The following is a 17,500-nucleotide window of genomic DNA, read 5'->3' on the forward strand; positions in this document are numbered from 1 at the left end:
GTGCATCTGTCTGTCCTTTCTTTCCAGCCATTCACCATTGAATATTATTAATGGTATTTTTACCATCAGCTCTGCCAGCTAGGCTAATAATAGGATGATGCTAATGTCTAGTGCCAGCTATGAAACAAGGAGCTCCTTGAGGTCAGACAGAGGGAATAAGACACAAACACTTTGGAACTCAAAGTTTTATGTGTGTGACTTGTGTTGTTAGTCTGTCACTGTTCCAACTTTGTTGTCCTTGCCATAGCTGGATGTAAAACTACTTGGATTTCCTGCATGTGGAGTTGTTCAGGCGTGCTTCTGGAACTCACGGGTGTCAGCAGCACTGTGATGGAAATCAATGAGTGCAAAGATTTGAGCTCCATCCAGGAGCACTGCATCTCATTTAAACTGGAATGTCATCTGAACTGTGTTCTCAAATGTTTTCACCCCAGCCCATAAATGACAATAGTATCTATTTCTTGAGGACTAGTTGAAACCACTAATAATAGAGCAGTATTATCACCCTTTGCTTAGACAGATTAAATCATGGGGGTCTGTTTTTACAATATTTTTTGTGGTCATTAATAACTTTGGGGGCACCAAAACATAATGCAAAAGAAAAAGGAAAGGGAAATGCAAAAAGAGGAAAATGGAAGAAAAGAGCATAAAGAGCGAGGTTTTGTCTGTGTTAATGTTACTGTAAATATTGGCTTTAGTCAGGTCAACTCTAGCAGCATGTTTGCGTTTCTCCTTTCTTTTCTGTTCTTTGAATGGGGAGAGAGAATGTAAGGGGCAGGGGGTGGAGAGAGAGGGTCTGGGAGGGAGACGGACAGTTCCCGGTTTGATGCACGGCTCCTCCTGACATCCTGTCACAGTGTCCTTGAGCAAGACTCTCCCTAAATGCCCCCGATGAGTGAGTTGGTGACTTGTTGCCTCTGGCGGTTGCCTCTGCTGTCTGTGTGTGTGTGTGTGTGTGTGTGTGTGTGTGTGTGTGTGTGTGTGTGTGTGTGTGTGTGTGTGTGTGTGTGTGTGTGTGTGTGTGTGTGTGTGTGTGTGTGTGTGTGTGTGTGTGTGTGTGTGTGTGTGTGTGTGTGTGTGTGTGTGTGTGTGTGTGTGTGTGTGTGTGTGTGTGTGTGTGTGTGCGTGCGTGCGTGCGTGCGTGCGTGCGTGCGTGCGTGCGTGCGTGCGAATGGGTAAATGCAATGTAAACATTGTGTAAGTGCCTAAAGAAAAGGCACCATATAAATATGGACCATTATGAAAGGAGTTCTAAAGGGTGTTTGTGTAGTGGCGGAAAAAAGGACCTCTGGGAACTCAGATTGGTGTGTGTGTGTGTGTGTGTGGTAGGTATTACGGTTTTGATCAAAGCGCTCAACTCAACTCAACTCAACTCAACTCAACTCAAACTTTATTTATAGAGCACATTTACAATAACCAAGGGTCAACAAAAGTGCTATACAAGGTCAGATTAAAAACAAAAAAAGAAAGCAAGAAAAATAGATTAAACATTCAAAGTAAAGAACAGCGGTGCAAGCCGCTCCGACATTTGACGGTGTGTGTTTGTATGAGCGTGGATTTGTCTATGTGGTGTCTAACACCAGCTGCAGCCACCCTGTGGTGCTGTTGAGCAGCCTGCACCGCTCATTCACTGGGTGTGATTATTATTATTTTTTAAAAGTTTTGAGTAAAGATTTAAAAGCTGCTAAAGAGCGAGCAGAGTGGCTTGTAGATCTGCTATTTTTGAAAACTCGTGAAAATGTATGAAAATATATGTAATCTTTAAGCGAACATTTGTAACTCAAATTTTGCTTCTGGGGTGGGGGGGTCCCTGGAATTAATATTTTGAGATGGGGGTCCGTGGCCAAATACATATCATTTTTGGGGTCCTTCACATGAAAAGGTTTGAGCACCACTGACACTTCAAAAAACCTTAGAAGGATTTGAAATGTTCAAAGACTTGCACAAGTTTTCACAATCTTTCAAAAATAGCAGATCTACAAGCTCATAGCGCGCCGCGCTGTGAGCTTGTATATCTGCAATTTTTCAATAGTTAAAGCACAAAATGTGAGTGAATCCTTGTATACAGGGCCCAGAATTTGGTGCGACTCTCCTGCTGTCACCTCTGGAGTTCTGAGCACGACCAGGAGCGACGTTCATTTCTTTTACCGCGGTTAAAGAAATGACACTAGGAAGCAAGAGGAATGTAGTATGTATGTACTCCATAGACAAATAAAGGAGTGTAGAGGAAGACAGAGGCAGAAGGGATAGGAAGGTGACACAACAGAGTTAAACTCATAAAATGGTTGCTGGGTGGGAAACACACACACACACACACACACACACACACACACACACGGGGAGAGTAGGGGGTATTATGTACTGTATGTATGTGGCACTTAAATTCCTCTTTTTCAGTAGTTGGGAAATAAAATAGAGTTGACAAAATGTAATCTGTAAATGGTAAATGGTGCATTTATATAGCGCTTTTAATCCAAAGCGCTTTACATAGATTGTGCATTACATTCACCCATTCACGCACACATTCATACACCAGTGGCAGAGGAAACCATGCAAGGCACCAACCTACTCACCAGGAGCAATGTGCGGTTCAGAGTCTTGCCCAAGGACCCTTCGACATTAACTCAGGGGTAGCCCGGATTCGAACTGGGAACCCTTCGGGATTTATACCCTTCGTGCTCTAATACCAGTTTCTCTACCCCTGAGCTATGCCGCCCCTCTGTGACTTGACATTGACAAGTTGACAAGTTAATTGTATCGATCACGAAAAATGGTTGGTTCCCAGTCAGTCAGTCTCTCACTCACTCATTAATCATCAGTTATCCATATATAACGAGGTCCAGTCACACACATTTGTCACCTTTGAACCTAGATCCCTGTTGCTTAGCAACGTAACACTATTTATGGTGTACTAACTGCGTGCTCAACCGTGACATGTTATGTTGTGTTTTCCTTCAATTCCTTGATACTTTATACTAGCTTCTGTATCGGCGATTCGTTGTCAGCTTGTACATTTGCTATTTTCGCCACGCGACACCATCATACGATGAAGTATAACACACACACACACACACACGCACACACACACACACACACACACACACGCACCCGCACACACACACACACACACACACACACACACACACACACACACACACACACACACACACACACACACACACACTGGTCATCTCATTAAGATTCTTGAGCTGTGAAGGTCATCTTTACTCCTACCGTCCCCTCACTCCCTCTTCTCCTCATCCGTCTCACTATCTTCTCTCCTCCCTTTCACCCACCTTCCTCCTCTCCTCCCTTCAGTAGTTCAGTAATGAGGACCACCACTTCTGTTGTCCTCTGTCTATCAAGCCCTTGAAACCCTGAAAGGAGGATTGGGTCCGCAGCAGAGGGGGAAAGGTCAAGGACTCTGGAGGATGGAAAGACATCCTCATTTCCTCCCTCTCCTCCTCTCCTCTCGTCCCTTCGTTATCTGTCTGTTTCCTGTTGGTTTTTTCGCGTCCTCTCCTCCTTTCTGATAGTAACATTCTGTCTGTTATCAGTCGGTGTCTCAGCTGGCAGGAAAGTAGGCTGGATTCAAAAAGAAAAAAACGTTCTCAGTCTTTTTCCCTTGGGAAAGTTATTAAAAAGTCGAAATTCAACTGGGTTTACGGGATACATTTTTAACGGTGGAATGAAGATAAATACAAAGGTGCAGTAGTTTTTAAGGTGGGATTTTAAAGGTAGGGGCTTAGTTTAGTCAAAGCAGACATGTTGAAACAACATGGAATAGTTGAAGACGAGACATAAATGAGAGAGAAAGAGCGTGTTATACTAGTCTAATTTTGATGTGGATTGTTGCTAGAGGATCGAATGACGAGAGAAAGAAAGAGAGAGTACAGGGTCTATAATTGGATGTGAGAAAAGGGTGTGATAGATAGAGAGAAAGATTGATAGACGGGTACACAGTGAAATCCTTAGTGTTCCTCATGCATCAATCTTTACTCAGGGTTAAATCAACACTCAGGATTTTACTGTGTAGATCGAGAGAGGGAGTGACAATGACTCCCATCCCATCTGATAATAGTTGATGAACAGTACTGGAGAGATGGCAGAGAGAGGAAGACAAACAGAGGAGAAAGAGAGAGAGAGAGGTGATGTTAATAGTGAAGGGCGTGAGGTGGTTAATTCCTCTTGGAATGTTTAAATCCCTTGTTTGCGCCTTCCTCAATCCCCCAAGCCCTCACTCCTGCACCAGGAATCTGCTCGCAACACGCACGCACTCACGCACGCACGCACTCACGCACGCACGCACGCACGCACGCGCGCACGCACGCACACACGCACGCACACACTCACACACCCAGCCGTGTAAGATAACATTTGGTTAATTTTTTCCGCTTCCGTTTAGTTTAGCTTTAGCAGTGGAGTCTTGTTTGGCGTTGTCATAACCATCCCGCTTTCTTTCCATCACCGTCTCTCCTTGTCTTTCACCAACACTACTCTCATTCTTCCCCTTCCTTCTCTCTCTCTCTGTCCCTTCTTGTCTTTCTCCTTATCCAACCTCCGTTCCTCCCTCCCGCCTTCCCTCGCTCGCTGTCTGTCTCTGTGTGATAACAGCACCTTGAGACAGGGCCTCTCAGTCTTTCCATGAGGACATTGTTCTCCTATCTCCTCTCCTCCTCCTCCTCCTCCTCCGCCCTATATCTCCTTCAGCCCTCCATGACTCCGCTCCCTAATATCTCCTTCTGTTTCTCCCGTTTTCCATCGCATCTGCGCCTCCTCACCCTGCCTCCGGCCCCCTCGTCTTCTCGTCTCCTTGTCTGCACCTCTGACTGCTCTCCTTCTCCTGGTATAGCATGATATACAAGCGTCATACCAGATATGCAAGCTTGTAGATCTGCTATTTTTGAAAAGTCGAGAAGATTCGTGCAAGTCTTTGAATCCTTCTAAATCCTTCTAAGGTTTTTTTTAAAAACCTATGTTTCTATGTTGGTGGTGCTCAAACTTTTTCATGAGAAGGACCCCCAAAATGATATGTATTTGGCCACGGACCCCCATCTCAAAATATTTAGTTCTAGGGACTCCCAGAAGCAAAATTTGAGTTTCAAATGTTCGCTTAAAAAATATTCAAATATTTGCACACATTTTCACGACTTTTAAAAAATTGCAGATCTACAAGTACCAAGTGCCACGCTGTGAGCTTGTATATCTGCTATTTTTCAATAGCTAAAGTATAAAATAATTTCAGGCCTAAATAGGTTAAGGTTCGTACACACCAAAAGCATTTATGTTGTAATAATTATATTGCTGCTTGTGTAATGCGTACATGCACACTGAGCGCGATTAAGCAATGTAATAATGTTTAGAACCGAGGTAGATCTTTCATCGCGAATAAAATCAGCAATGTATGAATGGAGGAATCATCAAAATAAATGTTTAACCCAAAATAATCGCCATTAATGGGGACCGTAATGGTCCATTTGGGTCAATCTTTGGTCTCAGAGTTAAACGGAAATCTGAGATTTAACTGCATAGTCTACTGACAGACAGGTGGTTGCTTCAGAAACAGCGAGAGCAGAGAGCGTGTCATGGCAGGTAGCAGGGCTGTGTGTGCGCGCGCGCGCGCACACGTGTGTGTGTGTGTGTGTATGTGTATGTGTGTGTGTGTGCGTGTGTGCGTGTGTGCGTGTGTGTGTGTGTGTGTGTGTGTGTGTGTGTGTGTGTGTGTGTAGGTATCTATACCTCTGGGCAGAGCTGAGACATCTGGAGAGACTATATGAGGACATATAGGTAGTAGTTGTGTACATACAGACTGTTATTAGCCACGGCGAGCAGCTGCTGTATAATAATCTAATCATGGATGTGATGCTTGTCTTTTATTTGACAGTTATGCTTGATTTATACGGTCTGTCGTCACATACTGGTGTGGCACGCCGGACATATACTAGACCGATTTACGACGTGTCTTGCCGCGGCGTGTCGTGAGCTTGGAGACTGCATGACAACACCATCGTACGACGACTTTGTAAATCAGGCTTCATGGTCAAATTATGTGTTTTCTGACTGTGGGGCAAACTGTCGTAGTGCGAAAAATATGATGCAAATGAAGGAGTGGCCATAGTAAGTATAACATTGAATAACTCTAGATGAGTGGAATAGTGTTTTTATGCTGTATGAAGTTAAATGGAACAGAATGCATTTGAATAGCAGTCAATTGGGATCTGATGGAGCTGAATAGAATGAGATAGTATAATGACTGATAGTGTAAGTGGAAAAGAATCTAATTAAAACTATACATTGTCACAATCACAAACAGAATACTAAGTTGTAGTTGAATAGGTTTAATTTGCAGTCAGTGGTAATGTGTGCACTAGGCTGCACTAAAATATAGACAAGCCTTCATTTGATAAGACTGGAGTCCCTCATAACCCTGCAGTATTACTACAGGAAATATTAGAGGAAGGAGAGGTGTGTGTGTGTGTGTGTGTGTGTGTGTGTGTGTGTGTGTGTGTGTGTGTGTGTGTGTGTGTGTGTGTGTGTGTGTGTGTGTGTGTGTGTGTGTGTGTGTGTGTGTGTGTGTGTGTGTGTGTGTGTGTGTGTGTGTGTGTGTGTGTGTGTGTGTGTGTGTGTGTGTGTGTGTGTGTTTGTATGACATGCGCGCGTGCGCGCGCATGTCATACAAAGGCTTATAGAGCAACTTGAGAATCCGTCTGAATCCTGGATTCCATGCTGGAACAGCGCCAGTGGAGAGACAGGATTGGGACTGGAGACATACTGGTGTATAACCCCCCCTCCTCCCCTCATCCCCTCATATCCCCTTACTGTTGCCAGTGTTTTGGTCATATTTTGTTGCTTTGTTTTGTTTTAACCTGTACAGCGCTTTGGTTGAGCTGGTGGTGGTCATGTTAAATAGCTTATTGTGCTCTATAAATAAACTTAGAGTTGAGTTGAGACAGTGGAACCACTGGGGAGAGGAACAGAGGAAGAGCTTGATGAAGAAAGACAGTGATGGAGGGACCACATTATTGACTCAGACAGCGGAGTTGGACAAAGTGATCAAATAGGAGAGATGGAGTTACAGAAGGAGAGAGGACAACACAGGATAAAGCAAGGAGGAGATGGCATGTAACCAACTGCCTTGGAATGCCAGGAATGACCCTGACACACGCGCACGCCGCACACACGCATACTCGCGCACGCGGGAGACAGCTGCTGCTTCCCTATACTACTACAGGGGATCAAAATCTGACTGTCTGAAAATATACAGATAGTAATTAAATCATGACTTATAAACACAGCGACAGTTAATAATAGCTGTTCTGGTTTGATCTCTGCATGCAATCAATGATAGCCTCAGTCTACTTGACTTGATGAATGAATCTCTTGTGATGGATAGATGAAGGAATTGATAAATGAGTCATACTATGTGGAGGAGAGATTTGTGGACGTATATCTTAAAATAAACGTGTAAATAGTAGTATAATGAAGGATCGATACAGGATGGATGTATGGATGCATGTATGGATGGATGGATGGATGGATAGATATATTGATGGATGATCAAATGAAGTACAAGCAGCAAATGTGTCTAGTATATGGACAGAGACAGCTGTGCCACCGCCACCCTCCCTCCTCTGTTTCATTTTCTCTCATCCATCCTCCTTTCCTTCCCTTCATCAATCTCTCCTTCGCAACTCTTTTTCATGATCCCTTTATCCATTTCTCTCATTTCATTTCCCCGTCTCTCTTACACCATGCCCCCCCCCCACCCACATTCCATAAAATACACAAGCACACACTCCCATGTCGCCCCGAAGACGCTGGGATAAGCCTCCTGTCCCATTGCTGCAAGGAGAACTCACGTATGTGCGCACACTCACACGCACGCACACTTGCGCGCACGTTGGCACGCTCGCTTGCTCGCACACACACACACACACACACACACACACACACACACACACACACACACACACACACACACACACACACACACACACACACACACACACACACACACACAGAGTGGTAGTATGCAGTGATTGGCAGTGGAGCTGTTCTCAGGTCTGTGTTTTCTCTGCTGTGGTTGTTGACACAGATCAGCTGACTTCTCTCTTTCTCTCTCTTTCTTCTCTCTCTGTCCCTCTCTGTCTCTCTCAATTCAATTCAAGTAAAAGGAGCTTTATTGGCACGGGAAAACATATCTTTTACGCTGCCAAAGCAAGTGTCAAATACAACGATAAAACAGAAGAAATGTGTTTGTGTGTGTGTGTGCTGTGCACACGCTCGCGTACGTGCGTGCGTGCGTGCATGTGTGTGTTATTTTTGGAGCGTAGCCGCCACACACACACACACACACACACACACACACACACACACACACACACACACACACACACACACACACACACACACACACACAGGAAATAGAAGCTCTTTAATGACTTCCAGAAATCTGTTGTTTCCACCCTGACAGTGTCCAGGTCAGCTTCATGACCCTGTGACCTACAGAGGTCAAATAGGGACACTTTCTTTCTTTCTTTCTTTCATTCGTTTTTCCTTTTCTCTGTTTCTTTTCTGTCTTTCTCTCTCTCTTTGCTCATTCTATAACTCATACTCACTCTTCTCTCCACCCGTGATCTCTCTCTCTCTCTTTCTCTCTCTCTCTCTGTCTCTCTCTGTGTGTCTCTCTCTCTCTCTCTCTCTCTCTGTCTCTCTCCCTTTCCTCAGGTACTTTGCCCTCATTAACCCTGCCCTCTATTCAGTGGTTCTCAACTTTTTTTGTTTTGGATCAGGGCCCACAGTGCAGTATTGCAGCGCTCTACCTCCATTCCGTGTATCAAAACACCGTCTGGGTTAAGATAAAGGAGCGCTTGTTTTTGGTGGAGATGACGGAGGCGCGCCGTCTCGTCTCAGGCGACCTTGAGCCACGCGAGACACCACCGAACGAGCGGGTCGCCGTGTCGAGCGTTGCGAAGGTCGCATGTTGTAAACCAGGGGGCCAGAATAGTAAATCTTCGCCACCCCCCCAACTTTCGGCACCTCCACGCGGTCCAAGTGAACACAGCGGATCGCTCCCTACCTCCGGTCCAGTCAATCACAAACTTCCGCGGGCGGGTCTCTCTCCTCTCTCCTCCCTCCAGCTCATGTCACTGGCTGGAACATGTTCTCCCCTCTTCCCACCTCCACCTGCTTGCTTTGTGTTTGTGAGCTTTCCTCTCTTCAGTCCCCCCTCTTATCTCTCCATCTCTCTCTCTCTCTCTGTCCATCTCGCTGTCGTCTGTGTTGTTTGTCTAATTTCTTATCTCCATGGTTACCTGAGGGACCAGGAATGTGGTGTCACCAAGGAATGTGGACAATTATTAAACTGGCCAGGAGCCAACTTGCAAAACTTGCACACATACTCTCACACTCATAGCCCATATATGCTTCTTTTCCAAGGTCACTAAGACCACCTTTCCTCAACCACCTTTTCGAGTCACAACACTGAAGAAGCTCTCAACGCTGTTCAGTACATGACACACTGTCCTTTACTACAAGACACACTGTTGATCAGTGCAAGACACAGGTTTTAAAATGTTGTCCTGCATGGTTAGTTGATGAAGTCATGCTCTCTTCTGTCTTTGTGTCTAAGTGCACTCTCCAAAGTCTGTGTGTGTGACTGTCTGTCTGTACCAGGCTGTTTGGACAAAGTGCACTCGAGAATTAAGTGATGACCTAATTGTGTGGCACACCATGGCAGAACACGCACGCACATACACGCACGCACACCCAATGCCGAGCTAAGTTACAGTTACGAGAAGTACTGTAGCTGCTAAAAGAGTGTGTAACAAGCTTCATAACGTCTTTAAGACTAGACTAATGTGATCCTGTGTTTTGTTTCAGTTGTTCATTTGTCAATGGAGTCTATGGATATTGCAAATGCCTCCTCCTGAAAAACAGCCAGGTCATGATAGCAATCATATTGCATATAAGTTGTACAAGTGTTACACACTGATATTGGATCTGTATGTAGTATTGATCGACTGATACGCAAGTTCAAGGTACTAGAATCTGTATCACGTAGGAAACATTACAACATCTCTGTCTGCCACAATCTGCTTCACATGCTCCCTTTCTCTGTCACTTATTTTCTGTATTTATCTCCCCTATCTTCCCATCCCTCGTTCTTCTTTCTATGTTCGTTTTTTCTGTCACTTTTTCAAGGTTGTCTGCCTCCGTCACTGTCTCTGTCAGTCTTTCAGTCTGCCTCTGTCTGTCACTCTTCTCTGTCTGTCTGTCTGTCTGTCTGTCTGTCTGTCTGTCTGTCTGTCTGTCTGTCTGTCTGTCTGTCTGTCTGTCTTTCTGTCTCTCTACCCCTCGTCTGACCTGCTACCTGTTGTCATGGTAACATCAGTTTGATTGATGGCTCAGTGGTCCATTCAGCTAGGTTGACCCAGGAGGCCCCCAGTAATCCACAAATCCTGGGGAGGTAGACAAGGTGCATGCGTGTCTGTGCGCGCATATGTGTGTGTGTCAGCAAATTCTTTTGTGTACATCGGTGTATGTGTGTGTGTGTGTGTGTGTGCGTGCGTGCGTGCGTGCGTGCGTGCGTGCGTGTGTGTGTGTGTGCCAGCCTGCCAGCCACTAGACTGGCTCCCACTGGGACATGGAGACAGAGAGAGAGGGGGAGAGAGAGAGGGAGGGAGAGAGAGAGAGAGAGAGAGAGAGAGAGAGAGAGAGAGAGAGAGAGAGAGAGAGAGAGAGAGAGAGAGAGAGAGAGAGAGAGAGAGAGAGAGAGAGTAATTTGAGTAAGAGACCATCCCAGAGGTTAATTAAGACACTTCACACTATTTGATGTAGTTCTACCTAGTATGTTCACTAGATTCTCATTTTTAATAAGAAGACGGTGCATTTCTCAACAGATTAAAAGTTGATTAAGTACAACATATTATAATATAAGCTATTACACCTATTTTGGTCATCTCAAGCCTGCACAAAGCGTTGTGTCCTGCAGATTGTTCAAGTTTAAATGTAAAGGTTTTAATGAATGGAATGCTTTTGGAATGTTCTGAAACTCTAATCCTATGGCCCAGAGGAACATGTAGAGACTTCACCATTCAAACATTCTTCCCTGTCACTCACTACACATGTGTCTGTCTCTGTCTCACACACACACACGCACGCACGCACGCACGCACGCACACACACACACACACACACACACACACACACACACACACACACACACACACACACACATACCTTTGCCCTCGTATAGGAAAAATGTATGTTTGGTTGTTATTTTAGGTTATTGGAGCATTTTAAAGACAAGGATGAAGGATGACCGTACATGCATGCATGCACACATGCACATGCGTGCACGTGAGCGAACACACACACACACACACACACACACACACACACACACACACACACACACACACACTTCCTCTTTGTTCTCACGTTTCATAGCAAATACTTATTTTGCAAGCGCAGTGGTACTTTGTGTGTGTTCGTGTGCATGTGGTATGAATGTGTGCGTATGTGCGTGCATGTGCGTTGTCATCACCTCTGACATAGCTGCCTGTCAAAAAGAGGAAGTCCAGAGATCACAGACTATTCAAGTGACTAATGATCAAAGGGTGTGCGTGTGTGTGCGTGTGCATGTGCATATACCCGTGTGCTGAACCTGAGACAGAGAAACAGAGAGTTTTCTTTTTTCTTTAAAAAAAAACAAACCTGTGGTTCAAGTCCCAGGGGGTCAGTTGGTCTTTTTTGGGGCGTTGCAGTGGTTTGAAAAAATTACCACATAAGCCCTACATACTTATTACTTTGTCATACGATAAATATCCAATTTACAGACTCAATAAATGCAATTTTTTGGGGGGAAATACTTTAGATTTGTATTTATTTATTTTAATATTCGCCTATAATGTCAAAAATAGGGTCGCTAGAGCTAATATTCTTAGGCAGAGAATATGTCCATCTGTAGTTCACATATCACAGAGGACCAGAAGGAGTGATGCACCAAGTGGGATCAGCCGATCTCCATATATGAGCATATCTGAGGGACACAGACAGACAGATTCATAAATCTCTATATATGGGAATAAAGGGACAGACGGGTACAACGGTTACTCTGGCAACGGGTATTGCATGTTTTCTTTATTTGATTTATTAGACGTCACGGTTAAAAGAAAAACCTGTTACATTCTTCTCACAGAAACGTCAAGGATAAAAAGACAATGAAGTCAGTGACTTACGGTATTTCTATTGCGATCCCTGGGTTTGAGACAAACAACATAAAACATAACAACATGAAACATAACAACATAAAACAGGCAATGCAACATTAAATAAATCACTCTAGAGCTATAATGCTGTTTACGGCTTAAATAAAAGATCTGATAATAAATAGACGTTCCCGAGTAGGCTGTTGCTCGTTGCTCAATGGGCTCCAGGACTAGTTTCTTTTAATGTTTTCCTATAATGACATGCACAACTTAGGGTTGTCAGGGTTAATGTGCTTAAGTTGAGAGAAACAAGTCTGAAGTCATGTCTGAATTACTTCTCTGATTCATCTCACTATTGGAGGGAGAAATGAATTAGATAAATTAGAGAAGTGATTCAGATTTATTATTTTATGTCATAGCATCTGGTCCCTCATGTGATGTAATAGACTGGACTGTCATTAGAGACACACGTATACACACGCACGCACGCACGCACGCACGCACGCACGCACGCACGCACACACACACACACACACACACACACACACCACACACACACACACACACACACACACACACACGAAGAGCGGCCTGAAATGAGAGAAACATAATAATATGATTGATTATAATGTGCCGTGGGGCTTGTTTGTACTGCATTCTTTTTCATTATTCTGACAGACATAATAGAACTCTGATCGCCCTCAACTCCCTTCATCTCTCGCTCTTTCCATCTGTCCACCTCCCTCTTGCTTCCCCCGGGCCCTCGCCCTACTGACCCTTTCCACAGCGGCAATTTTGACTCTGTTGACGGTAATAGGGTTAAATGTGGGTGTGTTTCGTTTAGTTTACTTGAATTTCAGTTAATCGTGCAGGATCTGTCAGTGCAGGCACACAGTAACACATTGAACACATTCGCAATTAACAATATTACCATCTGTTCTGTTTTCAAAATATGAAAAGTGTTAATTCCCTTTAGTACAGGGGTCTTCAACAGGGCGTCCGGGACCCCTAGGGGGTCCTCAGAGTTAGTACAGGGGGTCATTCAAATCTTTGTGATAGAAACCTTTTTTCTCCTTTTTTATATTAACCACTTGAACCCTAACATCCATATTCTGCGAACTTTAGCCAAAAATAGCAGATCTACAAACTCACGTTGTGAGCTTGTAGATCGGTTATTTTTGGCAAAGAGGTTTGGTGTAGAGGGGAAAAAAGAGCACAGTACAGAGTGAAAGGTCAAGTTTATTAAGTATTGACGGTTCAAGTGGTTACATATCTGATAACACAAATTGATATGAATCCAAAATACACTGATGATTGTGCTGTCAAACGATGAAACTATATGGAATCTGGGGGTCCCTGCTTCATCTCTCTCTCAGCTAAGGGGTCCTTGGCCCTGAAAACGTTGAAGACCCCTGCTTTAGAAGCCTCTTCTCTCCTCTCCTCATCCTCTCCACTGTCCTCCCCTCGTCCCCTTCTGTCCTCTCCTTTTCCATCGTCCCTCTGGATCTCCCTCTCTTTCTCTCCCTCTCCATTTCATTCCATCTCTCCACCCATGAAGCCAGCTGTCATCAGTCCTTTACCAAGTTTTAGAGCCTGTCGGGAAACGAACGTGAGAATGGGAGATGACAGGCCAGCGAGAGGAACTGTAGCTTAAACAAACGACTTGGAAGCCCAGTGGTGTAACCGGAGACTGACAGACACACACTGGGAAAACATCTGGACCACATTATGAGCCTCTTATGAGTGACAACTTGTATCATTAACTCCCAACATGACACATGACTAGAACTGAGTTACAGTACACAAAAGGTTAGAAGGATTGGTGTGTAGTTTTGACTTAATGCTCCCCTGTGTGTTGTAGTGTTCCAGGTCAAGTGATAATGTCATCGTGGGTGTTATTCATGTGATGTGATAGGACACAGCACTTGTCTCGTCTGTTTCGTTTCGTCAGTATCCTCTCCTCCTCTCATCGCCTCATCAGTGGTCTTTCGACAGGTTCACTTCATATAGAATAGATATTAATCACTTAAGCACTCTATACTTTGGCGTAGAAAGGAAGCAAAAATGGAGGGAAAGTTCCCAAAGCATTACGACGCGCTGTGAACTTGTGGATCTGCTATTTTCGCTATTTCGGAAAATGTTTTCAACATAAAGTGCTGCATTAAAGTTTATGAGAGCCCGGAAAAGGCAATTGTCTTGATTGCTGCATTCGGGTATGACATAGAAAAGGGGCATTTGCATTTCATTCACAGTAGTAAAAGCTGCATTCATGGTCTGGAGAGGGCACTTTTTACAGACGGCTAAAAGGGCAGAGGCTCAAGCCCCCTTGGATGTCTATGTGTGCACGCGTGCCTGTGCTGTAGTATACATATGTTCTTTAGAAACTTGAATGAATGTACTGTCAGCAGTGGCTAACAGGAATATTTCTCTGTGTGTATTTCTCCCCAGCTGTTCCATGTTGCCTATGTGCTGATCAAGTTTGCCAACTCTCCTCGACCTGACCTCTGGGTTCTAGAAAGATCAGTGGACTTTGGACAGACCTACCAGCCATGGCAGTTCTTCGCCTGTGAGTACACCACACATGCGCACATGCACGCATACATGCATACACACTTACACACATGAACATTGTACTGTATTAAAGTCCCCCTCCACCAAAATGTTAAGCTTCTTTGGCTAAAAGTGATGTACACTTATTATTTGCCAGAATTCATTGCAATTTTGGAATTAAAATCAGCTGGGGGGGGGGGGGGGGGGTCTACACAAATGTGTAAATGAATGTAAAGTTCATGAAGATTAAGCCTGAATTCAGACTCATTCTCTCCACATCACCTCATTATGTGATTACCTCAGTGGTTCCCAAACCTTTTAGCTTGAGACCCTGAAGAGGGATTTGAGGTCTCTCTGGGACCCAGACTAGTGAAAATATGTGATCTTCAACCTCACAATGATTCTTTCAAATCCAAACGATTATTTTCCGATTTAAAATTGATTCTCGATTCAAAACGATTCGCTATTCAATTCATAGGATATCAGGATCTACCCATAGACTGTAGAAAAATATGGACGAAGCGAAGCCATTGGTTTCTATGCAGCGCAAATGGCCCTTTCTACCCCTTGGAATGAGTGTCGCCATCATAGAATTGTAAAGGCATCAGAGATGCTATTGGCTGCCAACGGTCACGTGCAACGCAGGGATACATGGGAGAATGTGGTCGGAGCCTCCCGAAATACAGCACACGAAGAAGAACACAGCCGGCTGGTATCAGTTTAGTCGGCCACGCCCCCCCGCAACGTTATAATTTATTTTAAAATACATTGGACCACATTTCGACAAAACGAATATGATGGTGATTGAAAGTCAATTTTTAACTAGCGATAGGAACCATAAAGTATTCAAGAAAATGTTAATTAAGGTTAGAAAACGAAAGGGGAAAATGAATGGGATCCAATGGAGGGCAATTCTTTTTGCGATCGGCCGGGGGGGAAAACAGCGCAACTAGCGGCCAATCATAGGAAGTTTTAGTTCCGTATTGGAGTCATTTTAAATCGGCAGAACTATGCCCCTGGATCTACCGTATACCCCAGTCTGCTGGCATGAAAGCATAACAATTACGTAGCACAGTACATTTACGTAGCTTTTATAATTGTAAAGGTTTTATCAACTTATTGCAATAATGCCTGCACTACCGTGTGGCCCAGGCACCTTGCAGCGTTGCAGGTTCTAAATAATAATGTAAACACACAAAGGTAAATCCAAGACAACATGTCTGATGTATTCATGCTTGCACACATTCTTTTAACCTTTACAAATACAACATATTAATATCTAATTAAAAATCGTAATAAAAAAAAAACATAAAAATCGAGAATCGATTCTGGAACGATGTTAAAAACGGGATTCGAGTTCGAATCGATTTTTCCTGCACCCCTAATATATACTCGCGACACAAAAATGGGTCCTGACACCTCCTCACACCTGTAGGGTTCTGTAAGGATTCAGGTCAGTTTAAATCAGAGGGGTCCCGATTCGTTACATCACACACACCTTGCTCATTGGCTACGGCAGCTGTCAATCCAGGTGGGCTAGAGGGGGAATTCCAAGCATGCCTGGTTAGCAACAGGTTCCAGCTCGATAAGGAGAGGGCGCTGGAGGTGGAAAAAGAGAGGGGGAATGGGTCTCTGCTTGTGTATAGGCAATTATGTAGGGTGTGTGTGTGTGTGTGTGTGTGTGTGTGTGTGTGTGTGTGTGTGTGTGTGTGTGTGTGTGCGTGTGCGTGTGCGTGTGTGTGTTTGTGCGTGTGTGGTGGAAGAAGTTCTCTGATATTTTACTCAAGTAAAAGTAGCAATACCACAATGTAGAAATACTCTGTTACAAGTAAAAGTCTTATATTCAAAATTTACGGGAGTAAAATAATTGGCATCAAAATATCGCTGTTGTCTGGCAGGTACGTTTTATTTCCATATTTTAACTTTTTAGTGTTTTACTTTTTTCATAAATGAAGCGTCACACAAAAGCATCAAAAGTAGCAGATCTGCAAACCCGAAACCTACTAGGTAATATTTAGGAACAATATGTTGTCTGCAAGATGTAGTGGAGCAGAAGTAAAACATAAATAAATGCTCCAGTAAAGTAAAAGTAGTAAGTACCAAAAACCTTTACTTAACGTAAGTACAGAACTTGAGTACATGCATGTGTAACAAGTATTCAAATGTTTTTACTTAAGTAAAAGTATCAACACTGCAATATAGACATACTCTGTTACAAGTAAAAGTCTGGAATAAAACATTTACTTGAGTAAAAGTACAAAAGTGCCATCAAGACTAAAGTTTTCAAGTACTTGTAGTGGAGTAAAAGTACAATATTAGGATCCAAGATGTAGTAGAGTAGAATTAAAAGTATTGGAAATTGGAAATACCCAATAAAGTACAAATACCTCAAAATTTTACTTAAGTACAGTACTTAAGTAAACTTACTTAGTTACTTTACACCACCGAGTACATGTACTTACTTTCCACCACTGCAATTGAAGTGTCTTGATGTGCGTCTTAGACACTTGCTTGGTGCAGGTTTAGACAGTGCAAGAAAAACAAAATACCAACGTACACAGTTTGAATGGGAGCAAATGACTGAAGATTTGTTTACTAGTCTGCAACATGAACTGACATCAGTGTGTTGAATGATGCCGACAATTATACCTTCACATCCAGGGACCTGCATTGGGTGAAATATGGGAACTTGGCCATGATCGGTAAATCCTAGTCTTAAAATGCACAGGGTGAATGAT

General features: G+C 43.7%; 1 protein-coding gene across 1 annotated transcript in view; it reads left to right on the plus strand.

Annotated features, from left to right (window-relative positions):
- LOC308290712 (laminin subunit alpha-5-like) overlaps positions 1-17,500 on the plus strand; it is a gene marked incomplete at its 5' end in the record, with an annotated part of 97,642 nt that overhangs the window by 19,156 nt on the left and 60,986 nt on the right. Inside the window, 1 exon segment of the mRNA XM_080732622.1 lies at positions 14,661-14,778. Within this exon segment, the coding sequence (XP_080588748.1) occupies positions 14,661-14,778 (118 nt within the window).

This window comes from Nannobrachium achirus (genome assembly GCF_963921795.1).
Source record: "Nannobrachium achirus genome assembly, chromosome: 9".
Lineage (NCBI taxonomy): Eukaryota > Metazoa > Chordata > Actinopteri > Myctophiformes > Myctophidae > Nannobrachium > Nannobrachium achirus.